Below are 13,357 nucleotides of genomic sequence, written 5' to 3'. Positions count from 1 at the left end.
CCTGGCCAACACGGCAAAACCTCGTCCCCACTAAAAATACAAAAATTAGTCGGGCGTGGTGGTGGGCGCCTGTAGGCCCAGCTAATCGTGAGGCTGAGGCAGGAGAATCACTTGAACCTGGGAGGCAAAGGTTGCCGTGAGCTGAGATTGCACCATTGCACTCCAGCCTGGGCAACAGTGAGACTCTGTCTCAAAAACAAACAAACAAACAAACAAACAAAAAACAAGGTGGGGCAGAGGAAGGGAGAAGGAGCCTCACCTTGAGGGCCCTGAGCCTAGGTCCTAATCCCAGTTGCTAACTGGCCTCATGACCAAGGAGCCTCAACATGTCACAGCTCTTGTGGGCTGTGGGCAGTAGGAGAGAGGGCACTGCCACAGGAGACCTGCGCTGTGGCCCGTTTGGCCAGTGCCTTGCTGTGCCATGTGAGACAAATCCTTTCCCCTCCTTATTGGGCCTCTAATTTCCCATCTGTGAACAGTTCATAGCAACTTGGGGCTGCTGGGAGGAGGGCAAGCAAGCCTGGAACCCAGAGTGTGGCCAGAAATGATGTCGACGATGCCCACGACCACCTCCTCTGTTCTCCAAGACCTTTGCCTCTCCTCAGGCCCCTGGTCACCTTTCCCTGGGTCTTTGTTCTTTGACGTGAGTAGAGGGCAGCTCTAATCCCCCACCTGATAGAGAAGAAAACTAAGCTGTGAAGTAGGGTGGAGTGAGGGAGTGGAAGGAAGGTTGTGGTTTCCTGGTGAGGTGTGATGCTTAGACCTGGCCTCCAAAAATAAAATTAAAGTTAAAAAAATGAATTAAAAAAAATCGCCTAGTCTCTGAGGTCAGAAAAGACCAGCACTCAAATTTTGGCTGGGCGTTCTTAAAAGGATGCTTTCTTCATCTGGAGATATCCGGTGGAGAGGATTAGGTAAAATACTGTATTACTATTCTCAGGGTACCATAAATCCGCTGGCCCGCTCCCTCAGGGCACTGGCCCACGGCTCCACCCATGTCACGCTCCTTTCCCCGCAGCCAATCAGCACTAACTCCCCAGAGCGCCCGTTCCCTCTACCACTTGCCGCAGCTCTCCCGGTGCCACCCGTTCCAGGGAGGCTACTTGGTTTGGGAAGATATTCCCCAGGGGTCTCCCCTTCCCTTGGGGGCGCAGCTGAGGACTGCGAGGTGCGTCCGAGGGCCAGAAAGCTGAGATCGATTCTGAGTTCAAGGATCAAGTCTGCCCTCAAACCATTTTACAGATCGGGAAATCCGAGACCCAGAGAAGGGATACTCCCGCCCAAGGGCCACCGAGCCGAGAGAAGCCCGGGCCAGGGCTTTCTTCGCGTATGTGGGAATGCAGGCGCGAGCCCTTGGGGGGCACAGTCCATACGAGAGCTGAGGCCGAAGCCGGAGCACTAACTGCTGTCTAGGGGATCGAGACGGCACTAGAGGGCTGGACTCCTTACTACCTCAGTTTCCCCAGCACTACCTTTGTTGAGGAAACGGAGATGGAAATACTGGCCGAACGCGCTCCTGCTGAGACACAGTCCGACTGTATTTAGACGCCCCGCACATCCCCAAATCTGATCGAGGCTCCTTTTTTCAAGGACCCGCTATCTCCCAGCCCTTTAAAATCCGGCCCTGCCGTTCGAGTCTCTCGGCGTTCCATTGGAAAGACTCGGGGCTCCAGCTCCCTTCTCTGGAATGAACTGCTCTTGACTGCCGCCCAGCTTTACCGGAGCGTTAACTGCGCAGGCGCAAGGGCAGCCAACCCAGTAAATGGAAGAGCCGGGTGCTGACGGCGCTGGGCGGGTCAGGGGCGGAGAGCGTGCTAACCAATGACTTGAGGGAGTAGGGGCCGGGTTTGGGCCCTCAGTTGCTAAGCGCTACCCGAGTGGGAAGTGGTTCAAGAGATGGGGTGAAGGGTGGTTCACCGGCTCTTCAAGTCCTCAGCCTTCTGGCCCGCGGAAGTTAAGCAACCAAGAGGCGGGCCTAAGACCGGAAGCAGGAAGGAGGGCGCAGGAAGCAAGGCGCCGCAGCCAGTCGTACGGTCCTTCTGTGGGTCTGTCGGTGCCGAGGGCAGGATGGAGAAGCTGCGGCTCCTGGGCCTCCGCTACCAGGAGTACGTGACTCGTCACCCGGCTGCCACGGCCCAGCTGGAGACGGCAGTGCGGGGCCTCAGTTACCTGCTGGCAGGTGCCACCCTGACCTTTGATCCGTTCCTTCTGGGCCCTGACCTATGACTCCAGTGGCCCCCTTCCCTGCGGAGTCAGGGAAGTGATCGCTGTGCTTGAGGAGACCCGTCCAGGTTCCCAAAGGGCGTAGGGAGGGGATGTCCAGGACCCGAAGACGAAATGTGAGGCAGATGCTCACTCACACCTCCTTCTGTACCCTCTCCCCAGGTCGATTCGCCGATTCGCACGAGCTGTCAGAGCTGGGTGAGCCGGGCTCTGGGGGTGGGGGATGGGGGATCGGCTGCCTGGCCCCGGGTGAGTTCCCCAGAGGGGGTGAACACCCCAGCCCGAGGTCCTGGGCTGCCCGTTAGACACCTTGTGCTATGACTGAATCGGCACAAGGTCTGTTGTTCGTTGTCCTGGACCCTCCATGTCCCTAAGTCAAGAGACACCTCTGAGGACCTTACCTTACTGGCCAGGCGCTGGGCTAAGTGCCTTTCTTACCTTTACTTGTTAATCCTCCCTACAGTCATATTAAGTGGTACTGTTATTGTCATCAGTGTCCATTTAAGGAAGAAGCTCAGTGAGGTTAGAGAACAGTCACTGATGGTCCCAGAACCAAGATTCAAGTCTAGATCTCCCAGATTCCAGGATTCCCAGATTGTAACCACCTCAAGAGTGTTTGCCCAGTGACTGCTGTCACAGTCCTGAAAGAATGAACTGGGTTCTGAAAAGCAGAGGTGAGGCCAGGTGCAGTGGCTCACGCTTGTAATCCCAGCACTTTGGGAGGCAGAGGCAGGTGGATCACCTCAGGTCAGGAGTTCGAGACCAGCCTGGCCAACATAGTGAAACCCCATCTCTCCTAAAAATACAAAAATTAGCTGGGCATGGTAGCAGGTGTCTGTAGTCCCAGCTACTCAAGAGGCTGAGGCCAGAGAATTGCTTGAACCTGGGAGGCGGAGGTTACAGTGAGCTGAGATTGTGCCATTGCACTCCAGCCTGGGCAACAAGAGCAAAACTCCGACTCAAAAAAAAAAGAAAAGTGGAGGTGGAATAGACCCTCAGGAACAGGTTGCCAAGAGAGAAAGAGCCAGGAGGTGGGACTGTGTATCTGTGGCAGTTCAGAGAGCGATGAGCAGTTGTGGGCAGCTAGATGACCAGTGCCATCCAGCAGTGCAGTAACTGGCTTGTCACTGAGATTGACCCATCCTTCCTTGGTCCAACCACCCTTGTGAGATCATATTGGGGAGAGGGGAGTGCTGAGGAAGTGGGTGGAGAGGAAGGTTGGTTTCCACATAGTCTGTGCGTGTCTGAGCAAAGCATGTGACAGGTGATCCCTGCAGCTCTGGGGAGAAGGTGAGAGGGATGGAGGCTGCAGAGCCAGCCTCTCAAGGCACACTCTACCCCTCAGTGTACTCTGCCTCTAACCTGCTTGTGCTGCTCAATGACGGGATCCTACGGAAGGAGCTTCGGAAAAAGTTGCCTGTGGTGAGAATTCTGCCAAGAACAGGGCGGGAAGCACGGGGACTCAGGAATGAAATAGTAGCAGCTAGCCCATGCGTGCAGCACATGTCTCATGGAGTATGAGACAGGCCTTTGTCCATCTGAGCCTCAAACCATCTCATTAGGTGACCTGTAAAGTGTGAGTATTCCCATCTTAGATGAAGAGACTGTCTCAGGTGAAGAGAGGTAGAGTCAGCTGTTTCAGGTCCCCCAGCCTGTTAATGGTGGAGTTGGTGTTTGAACTCACACCTGCACAGTTAGGCTTGGAAAGGGGAAGGTCCACATCTCTTATCAGAGAAGCTCCCTCCTAGGAGAAGGGCCTGGGACTACAGGGAGCCCCCTGACTTCTTGGCCTGGGGTTCTTGCAGTCGCTGTCCCAGCAGAAGCTGCTGACATGGCTGAGCGTGCTGGAGTGTGTGGAGGTGTTCATGGAGATGGGAGCTGCCAAGGTGTGGGGCGAAGTGGGCCGCTGGCTTGTCATCGCCCTCATCCAGCTGGCCAAGTAGGTTGGGATTGTGGAGAGGGTCCTGGTTGAGGGTGACGCGGGCCAGCTACACAGATGGTGCTCAGCAGAGCATCCCTGGCCTCCCGCCGGCTAGCCACCTCCCCACAGCCCTGACATACTCCCCGACCCAGGGCCGTACTGCGGATGCTCCTGCTGCTCTGGTTCAAGGCTGGCCTCCAGACCTCACCCCCCATCGTTCCACTGGACAGAGAGACCCAGGCACAGCCCCCGGGTGAGCTACTTCCCCAAGCCCTGGAGCGGAATGGGCCATGGGACTAACTTGAGGATTTAGATCCAACCAGCATGAATACAATAGTATCTGTTTATGGAGCACACCTGTCCCTATCAACTCTGTGTTCTCATTGCCCTGTATTCGACAGAGAAGACAGCGATGCGGCTAGGGACAAAATCAGAACACGAACCCAGTACTTGTGATGGCCAGAGTCATTCCTTTTTGTAGCCTGCAGGAAGAGGGAACAGATGGGATGCCGCCAACCTCGCCTCTGGGCCTGGTTCTGTGTCCAGAACCATAGCCTCTAGAGGCAGGAGGCAGGGCACCCGCCACATCTGTCCCTTCAGGGCTTTGGGCCCATCCCGTCAGCTTCTGGGCCTCACTCTCTGGACATTGAGTTGGGGCAGTTCATTGCCTCTCATCATGATTGTTTTGAAGGCAAAGGATTGAGAGGAGACGGCCCCTCTGGTGCTGTCTGACCACATAGATGTGGTCAGGCTGGGCCTTCCCTGCCTTGCCTGTCCACGGGTTCCGGGAGGCTGGCTCTGGCCACAGCTATGCTGAGCTTTCCCCGGGCCAGGGAGGGCTGCGGAGTGCTTTCCTCTGTGGACGGGTCTCGTGCTGAGCCGCCACCCTGGTTGTAGTTCCCTTGACTCAGCTGTTGCCGTAGTACAAGCTCATCTGTTCTCCCCTTGGCTCCTGAGCATTCGCTGCACACATGTTCTTTGCAGGCTCCGCTGGAAGCATGTCCCTCTGACTGTATGGCCTTCTGTCTGTCCCTGCTAGATGGTGAGCACAGCCCTGGCAGCCATGAGCAGTCCTACGTGGGGAAGCGGTCAAACCGGATGGTGCGAACCCTCCAGAACAGTAAGTGGAGGATGTGGCTGGCCTGGGCACCTAGCTGCTGTCTACCTGGGCCTGAGGGACTGGCTTTGGTCAGCAGCCACCTTCCCCTGCCCCAGCCTGGGCCTGGCTCGCTCATCTGCTGCCCTTGTGTTCTAGCACCGTCCCTGCACTCCAGGCACTGGGGAGCTCCCCAGCAGCGGGAGGGACGGCAGCAGCAGCATCACGAGGAGCTGATTGCGACCCCAACCCCCCTGGGGCTGCAGGAGACCATCGCAGAGTTTTTGTACATTGCCCGGCCGCTGCTGCACTGTATCCTTAGCGCGGGGCAGGATAGGGCGGGCACTGCGGGCTGGGGATTGAGTGGGGAGTGCGCCGAGCAAGGCCCCTGTGCTGGAGACATCCTTGACGCCTTGGCCGTCAGTGCTCAGCCTGGGCCTGTGGGGTCAGAGGTCGTGGAAACCCTGGCTCTTGGCTGGTGTTGTGGACGTGACCAGGTGAGCCTGGGCCTGCCTGGGGCTTCACTCTCCACTGGGCTTTCTGCTACAATCCTGGCCTCACATAGGCGGGGCGGCAGCGGCCCCTGCTCCTCCTGTTGCTGCCCCTCTGGACACCCAGCCCATGGCTCCTCCCCTTCCGGGGGCCTAGATCATGCCCCTGGCCCTGACCATGTCCTCCCTGCCTCCCAGCCTGAGCCTCCTGAGTGACAGAAAGGGCCTGACCCGGAGGGAGCGGCGGGAGCTGCGGCGCCGGACCATCCTGCTTCTCTACTATCTGCTGCGCTCCCCGTTCTACGACCGCTTCTCCGAGTAAGCACCCAGGACACCCTGAGCCAGGGAGAGGGCTGGCAAGCGGGCACTGGTGCTCTGGTCCCTGCTGGCGCCTTCCCTTCACCACACCTCATCCAGGGTTCACCAAGCACCCACTGTGTGTTGTCCGGGTGGCAGTCACCAGATGCCAGCCCAGTCCCGCCCACAGAGCTCTCCAGGCCATCAGGCCACTTGAGCAGGAACTTAAACATTGGTTGGCAGGAGAGGCACTGAGGGCAGGGCTGAGGGCATTGCCAGGTGGCCCACAGGGATGGAGACAGGGCGGGCGCCCATGGCCTCTAGCTCATTTCCACTTCTTCCTGCCAAATAGTTTGGCTTATCCCCACTTCTCAGAGGAGGACCTGGAGGTTCAAGGAGGTTGGGCAACTTAAAGACACCCAGCTAGCCAGTGGTACAGCTAGATCCCAAACCCATGATCTCCCCTGGCCTTCCCTGCCTGGCCCAGCCATCACTCAGTCACCTGTGAGGGTCCAGAGCTCCCAGCCTCAGAGAGGCCTGCTGGGTTGAGCAGGGGGCAGCTTGGGACCAGTTCTTCCACAGGCCTGCCACTGTGACTGCGTGAGGTTAGACCACAGTCTGACAGGGCGAAACCCTGTTCAGTGGCTGGGACTGTGAGGCAGACAAGGCTCCGGGGACCCCCTTTGTCTAGGACCTAATAACAGCTTAAAAACTGGCATAGGCTGGGCAGCAGTGGCTCACACCTATAATCCTAGCACTTTGGGAGGCCAAGGCAGGAGGTTGGCTTGAGGCCAGGAGTTCGAGACCAGCCTGGGCAACCCAATTCTTCAAAAAAAAAAAGAAATTGGCCTGACATGGTGGTGTGCGCCTGTAAGTCCTAGCTACTCAGGAAGCTGAGGCATGAGGATCAGGCCAGGAGGTTGAGGCTGCAGTGAGTTATGATCACTCCATCCCACTCTAGCCTGGGTGACAGAGTAAGTCCCTGTCTCAAAAAAAAACAAAACAAACAAAAAAAAACTGGCATAGTTTAGCCAGGCATGGTGCCTCACACCTGTAATCCCAACAATTTGGGAGGCCGAGGTGGGCGGATCACAAGGTTGGGAGATAGAGACCATCCTGGTTAACATGGTGAAACCCCGTCTTTACTAAAAATACAAAACTTAGCCAGGCGTGGTGGCACGCGCCTGTAGTCCCAGCTGCTCAGGAGGCTGAGGCAGGAGAATCGCTTGAACCCAGGAGGCAGAGGTTGCAGTGAGCCGAGATCGCACGACTGCCCTCCAGTCTGGGTGACAGAGCGAGACACTGTTTTTTTTTTTTTTTTTTTTTGAGACGGAGTCTGGCTCTGTCGCCCAGGCTGGAGTGCAGTGGTGTGATCTTGGCTCACTGCAAGCTCCACCTCCTGGGTTCACGCCATTCTCCTGTCTCAACTCCCGAGTAGCTGGGACTATAGGCGCCCGTCACCATGCCTGGCCAATTTTTTTCAATTTTTTAGTAGAGATAGGGTTTCACCATGTTATCCAGGATGGTCTCGATCTCCTGACCTCGTGATCCACCTGCCTCGGCCTCCCAAAGTGTTGGGATTACAGGCGTGAGCCACCGCGCCCGGCCTGACACCATCTTTTTTTTAAAACAAAAAAGAGTAAGGCTGCTCCTTCTGGACCGCACCCTGGCACCTCTCTGGACCGTGCTCCCTGTCCTTTAGGGAAACAAAGGGCTGCCTTGGCCTCCCAAAGCGCTGGGATTATAGGTGTGAGCCACTGCACCCAGCCAGCCTTACTCTTTTCTTTTGTTTTTTTGGGATGGAGTTTCACTCTTATTGCCCAGGCTGGAGTGCAATGGCGTGATCTTGGCTCACCGCAACCTCTGCCTCCTGGGTTCAAGCAATTCTCCTGCCTCAGCTTCCCAAATAGCTGGGATTACAGGTGCGCGCCACCACGCCCGGCTAATTTTGTATTTTTTAGTAGAGATGGGGTTTCTCCATGTTGGTCAGGCTCGTCTTGAACTCCTGACCACAGGTGATCTGCCCACTTCAGCCTCCCAAAGCGCTGGGATTATAGGCGTGAGCCACTGCACCCAGCCCCCAGCCTACCTCTTTTCTTGCTGCTCAGACAGACACACAAGGAGCCAGGCCGCCTTCCAGATGTGTGGCCTTGGGCAAGTTATTTGATGCCTCTGTGCCTCATTTCCTCACCTGTAAGATGGGGATGATGACAGTACCCACTCTGTAGGGGTTCAGTGACTAACGCGTACAGCAGTGCTTGGGGTGTGGTAAGCACGTAGCACTATGTATTGTCATCAGCATCCTCATCTCACCCGAGTTCCCCTGTGGAAAACCCTCCTCTCTTAAAAATCAGGGCCTTAGGCCTTGCCCCTTCCCCTGAACCAAAATGTGCCCTCCTCAGTACTGTGTCCCCTACCGGGGTCCTGACTGCTCTCATTGGTGGCTTGTGAGGTTTCCATGCAGCCCAGCGCTTCTGCCAGACTGGGGGGCTTCCCAAGGGCAGGGCGGGGTTGTCCTCCCTGGACCCTCCACCGTACTGCCCGGGCACCACTCCACATGCGACCCTCTAGAGGCCTTCGGTGGTGGATGTCGGTGGAAGGGGACAGAGAATGGGAGGAGGTGTTGTGGGTCAGCAGCCACCCCGAAGCTGAGCTGGTGGAGGGTGGAGGCCAGAGCCAACCCCAGGGGTCTTGCCCTTGTGTACCGGGCTCTGTCCCAGCTCCCGAGAAAGTCACCTTTGTTTTCTGGAATGCGCTGCGTTCGGCACGGTGGTCAGTGAAGGCCTCTGGGCCTCCTGGTTTGCGCGGACCCAGCCCCACCCCACTCAGCTTGCTCCCCGTTTATTGCCTCCCCCAGGGCCAGGATCCTCTTCCTGCTCCGGTTGCTGGCTGACCACGTCCCTGGCGTTGGCCTGGTCACAAGTAAGCAGGGGCGGGGCCACGATGACTGCAGTGCCGGAAGCAGATGTGTGCAGCATCTCCCTGACTCCTCTGTCTCCTTGCAGTTTGATTCTTGGCACAGTCAGGAGAGGAAGTCAGGAAGTCAGGATTGGGTGGGACTGCCCCTGGGCATAGGCCAGGGTGGCCTGAGGAGCCAGGGATGGCTGGAAGGAGGGTGTCCAGTAGTGGGGGGACTGTTAGAGCACATCAGCTGCCAGCTTTTTTCTGGTCACAGTATCCTGTGACCATCTCATCTTGGGGGGATTCAATGGCAGAGAAGGGGTCCACCGGGCTGCTGAGATCCTCCCTCAGCAGAGGCCCGCTGGGCTTGGGTTGGGTGAGTGGACCTGGCTGAGGCCCCTCAGTGCCTACCCTGGCTGAGCTGCTCTGGGCCTGAGGGTCTTTGTCTGTAAATGGTGCCAGAGTCCCCTGCAGTGCTGCCTCCCTAGGGTCAGGGCAAGACAGCCAGCTGGGCTGGCTTCTGGGCTGCAGGGGTGAGGTGCTGTATGTGGCGCCACAGCGCAGATTGGGGTCTGGCCTGCCCTGATATGTCCCTCTCCCACTGCAGGGCCGCTCATGGATTACTTGCCCACCTGGCAGAAAATCTACTTCTACAGTTGGGGCTGACAGACCTCCCAGAAGGAGGGTGTGGGGAGGGGTGGGGCAGGGAGCCCCTCTTCCCTAATAAAACTGACTCCGGCAGTGTCCCAGCGTGCGGCCTCTCCGTGCCTACTGGCCAGGCCCCGCACACAGCCCTGGTCGCCACCAGCGTTCCTCCCAGGACCCCCTTGACTGCGCTGTCCTGTGACGATGCCACTGCAGCCTGCACCTTGTCCCTGCTGGGCCAAGAAGCCTTCACTAGGAGTGGGATCCAGGCTCTTCTCCCACAGAAAGCAGTGACTTCACCTCATGAAGCCCGGGAAGCCGCTCGCCTCGACAGCCACAGGAGCGAACACTGCTGCTCTCTCACTGGCCCCTGGTGAGGACAGGAAGGCTGAACCCGGGTGATGGCCGAACGCTGCCCAGCGTGTCTTCTGGCTGGGGCCCTCCGTCTGCCCCTTCTGTGCAGGGCCCTGTGGCTCTGGCAGCCCCAGGCCATGGCATTGCCAGCCTCCCTATGACAGAGCCTGGTGAACAGTGAGTCTGGCCCCCATGCAAGTGGCACTTCAAGCCCTGCATCCTCGGTTGAGAGTAAAATGCTTTTCTCCCTTAGAAAAAGGACATCCGGCACCGGCCAGCACTGGGGAGGTAGTGGGAGCGGGACAGGCTCGGGGAGGAAGCCGGGGCCAGTTCAGGGGGTATGAGCTGGGGTTTCCCCACGCTTGCCCTGCAGGCTCCGGAGGCTGGGTCCACCTGGAGCCATGCAAGCTGCTATGGGGGAGGGCCTGGACAGGGTGGGCCGCAGGCTGGTCTCCTCCCTGACCTTAGCCTGTCCTCAGCCACTGGCCCTGTGAAGAGCCAGCCTCTCAAGAGTTTCAAACCCACAGAGAGGGCTCCATCTGCACCTTGGTCCTCCATGCCTCAGCTCCTCCCAGACACACTGCTTTCCCCAGGGCCCTCTGAGGAGCGCCCCCCAGGTCCTCACCTGCAGGCAGGGGAAGGGGCTGCCTGGGCTCCCGTGGCCTCCAGCTTAGTGGAACAGGCGTTTCTGGGCACATGCCTGGCCATCAGAAACCAGCAGTGAAGCACAGCCCCCTGCCCTCCGCCTCTCACCAACGGAGGAGACAGGCATGTGGATGCAGGCGCTACACTGGGGGCTTGGCAGGAGGTGGCATGTCCAGAGCGGGGTCTAGCTTGGGGGTGTCCCGGTAATGGCGACTGCCTGCCTGCAGTGGTGACAGAGGTGAAGGGTTTCATCAGGCTCCATCGGCCAAGCCTTGACTCAGGCAGGCTTGAAACCGGTAGAACTGTCCAGTTTTTCGATAGCCTGCAAGGGGCCGCTGTGTGCCCGGGGTCACAGCTCTGTGGAGCCATGGGAGGTGGGAGCTGGATGCTGGAGGGGAAGGTCAGGGCCAAACTGAACATAGCATCACGTACCCAGGGGAGAAACTTGGACCTGGTCTGTGGTAGGCGGGGAGGGGTCTGTGTTTGTCAATATTCCAGCAGCCTGGTGGAGGATGCTTTTGTGGGCAGAGGTGGAAGAATGGGGGCCGTGACCTTGGAGGCAGTGGTCTGTAGCAGTGGGAGGGGCAATGGCAGTGGCAGCAGAGATAGGGAGATTAAGGGTAACCCCAGCTAGTCTTGGGGACTGGCGTGGAGGAAGAGGGTGGTGTCTAGGAGACGAGGAGCAGGAAGGACGAGGGGCTCTGGGGTTAGGCAGAGTGGACAGAATTCCAGGTTCCTGGCAGGGCGAGCCTTGGTGGGCACAGGATGCTGAGGCAGGCTTGTGGAGACGTGCTGTCTCCAGGACTTATAAAGGGAGGTGGCCACTGGGAAGTGAGTGCGGGGACAACATGCAGGGGGTGATGGGGCTGAAGGAACCGCCAGAACTTGTCAGCTTTGGGTACTCAGGACCAGGAGCATGAATGAGGCCACTGGAGGAGCCAGGGTTGGAAGCAAGGGACTTCCCGCCCTGGGCCCCTCAGCCGTCAGAGGAGAGCGGCTGGGCCAGCTGGCAGGTTGGCGTCTCAAGCAACTGCATTACCAAAGCTCCAGAGCCCTGGTCTCGGCCCTCACGTTCTGATACTACAGATCTGGGGTGGGGCCAGGGATTTTGTTTTGAAGGCTTGCCGTGGTTCTGGTGAGCCAGGTTCGCACTGCAGGTATAAGTGGGCTGAGCCTGGCTGCTGAGTGGAGAACCAGGAGCCAGCCAGAGGCCCTCTGGTGGCACCTGCAGCTGAGCCCAGGCCTGGGAGGGGACAGTGTCCAGTGCAGGGCCGAGCTGCACGGGCTCGCCGGGCGCCTACCAGGGGTCCAGGGCTGCAGATTCCAGTGAACGAAGCCCTCCCTGCCCTCCTGAAGCCTGCACTTGAGGGGCAGGTCCAGAGCTCTGCCACCGTATGTCTGGAAGCCCTCCATCCAGCCTCAGGCCGCTCTAAGCTGCAGGGAGTGGAGAGGGAAAGGCCCTGAGCTGGGGACACGGGGAGCCCGCACACTCCCTCTCACATAGACCCTGAGACGGGCAGGGCTGAGAGACCCACTCTGGGCTCCTCAGCTGGCAGGACCTGCCCGGACCTCCTGCCATGCCAGCGGGGGTGGGGGAGGCTGTAGGAATGGCTGGGGCTCTGGGTGGTGAGGATCCCCTGCCCTCTTCGGAGGGCCTGTGTCTGTAGGGTGTGTAATGGATTACATCACAGATGAGGGAACTCGGGCACACACAGATGAAGTGACTTGTCCGGCTAGTAAGAGGCAAGGTCGGGACCTCAACTGAGCTCTGACTCCACAGTGTGTGCTCTTATTCCTTGGGCAGCAATACTAGAACAAGATCGGGTTTGGCACCTATTAGCCAACAGCATCAATAACAAAAACAAGCCTCGGGGGGAGATTGCTGGCCCTGCCCCGGAGCAGGTGCTGATGCAGGCCTGGAATGAAGGCCCTTTGTGAGGTGGCCCTGGGAGCTGGCAACGGGTTCCGTCCTGCCAGGACAGGGAGGACAGGAGCCAGGACCCGTGTAGGAGATGGTTCTCGCCATGCTGGGGGCTCTGCACTCCCGGGCTGGGTTCAGCCTCTTCCTCCACCTCATTCTGGCAGTGGCACTGCTTCGCTCCCAGCCTCTGAGGTGACTCCTGAGGCACAGAGGGGCAGGGCACTTGGGCTGGATGGCGGAGGTGCTGCCCCTCCCCTCTCTGGAGTGGGGCTGTCCCTGGTACCCTGGGTGTTCGAGGGCTTGCCAAGTGCCCCCACACTGGGCCATCCCCCCATTCACAAGGTGGCGGTGGTGGCCTTCTTCTGGGCCAGGGCCGAGCACCCCAACATCTCCCACAGGTCTCAGCAGTCTGTTCCTGAGGCATTTTCCGCCCCCCTGGAACTCTCGCAGCCACTTTCCGGCCTGGTGGATGGTAGTATCTCTCTCATCCCCTGCCCCTGCCCCTCCCTGACAGTGGAGACGCCCCTAAGAGGTGCCCCAAGTCCAGCCTTCAGGGGCTTGTCATCCCAAACCACATCTGTTCAAGGATGACTTCAGTTCCATCAGAGCCAGCTGCCCCTACCACCCATGCCCTCTTTTCTCTCTTTAGACTACGGCATCCTCCCCAAGCACCCGTGGCAGCGAGGGCCTCGACCCCTCCTGTCCAGGGCCCAGCAGCGCAAGCGGGACGGGCCTGACCTTGCTGAGTATTACTACAATGCACACCCATAACCCAAGGCCCTCATAAAGATACTATGCATGAAAAGGCTTGGCTTTCCTGGGCTGGGAGCGAGACGGGGACGGGAGGGGTCCACGCACATACA

At 58.7% G+C, this 13,357-nt stretch overlaps 2 protein-coding genes across 4 annotated transcripts; both read left to right on the top strand.

Moving 5' to 3' along the window:
- The first annotated feature begins 1,043 nt into the window (after positions 1-1,043).
- On the top strand, positions 1,044-10,186 carry PEX16 (peroxisomal biogenesis factor 16). 2 transcript variants are annotated; one of them, XM_055281815.2, is made up of 11 exons: positions 1,044-2,179; positions 2,386-2,421; positions 3,569-3,645; positions 4,029-4,162; positions 4,297-4,397; positions 5,184-5,264; positions 5,400-5,552; positions 5,665-5,737; positions 5,930-6,049; positions 8,886-8,950; positions 9,537-9,673. In XM_055281815.2, exons 1-11 carry the CDS (start codon positions 2,068-2,070, stop codon positions 9,593-9,595), a joined length of 1,011 nt encoding a protein of 336 aa, XP_055137790.1. In that variant the 5' UTR covers positions 1,044-2,067; the 3' UTR covers positions 9,596-9,673. The 2 variants fall into 2 exon arrangements, with proteins under 2 accessions (XP_055137790.1, XP_055137789.1); XM_055281814.2 differs by having other exon boundaries at positions 1,094-2,179; positions 9,672-10,186.
- Positions 10,187-10,260: 74 nt separating this feature from the next.
- Positions 10,261-13,299, top strand: FREY1 (Frey regulator of sperm-oocyte fusion 1). 2 transcript variants are annotated; one of them, XM_055281820.2, is made up of 3 exons: positions 10,261-12,686; positions 12,893-12,966; positions 13,144-13,299. In XM_055281820.2, exons 1-3 carry the CDS (start codon positions 12,586-12,588, stop codon positions 13,263-13,265), a joined length of 297 nt encoding a protein of 98 aa, XP_055137795.1. In that variant the 5' UTR covers positions 10,261-12,585; the 3' UTR covers positions 13,266-13,299. The 2 variants fall into 2 exon arrangements, with proteins under 2 accessions (XP_055137795.1, XP_063497044.1); XM_063640974.1 differs by having other exon boundaries at positions 10,261-12,966.
- Positions 13,300-13,357: the final 58 nt, after the last annotated feature.

Source organism: Symphalangus syndactylus, chromosome 6 (assembly GCF_028878055.3).
Source record: "Symphalangus syndactylus isolate Jambi chromosome 6, NHGRI_mSymSyn1-v2.1_pri, whole genome shotgun sequence".
Taxonomy (NCBI): domain Eukaryota; kingdom Metazoa; phylum Chordata; class Mammalia; order Primates; family Hylobatidae; genus Symphalangus; species Symphalangus syndactylus.
The sequence above is the reverse complement of the archived record's forward strand: the minus strand, read 5'-3'. Positions and strand labels throughout refer to the sequence as shown.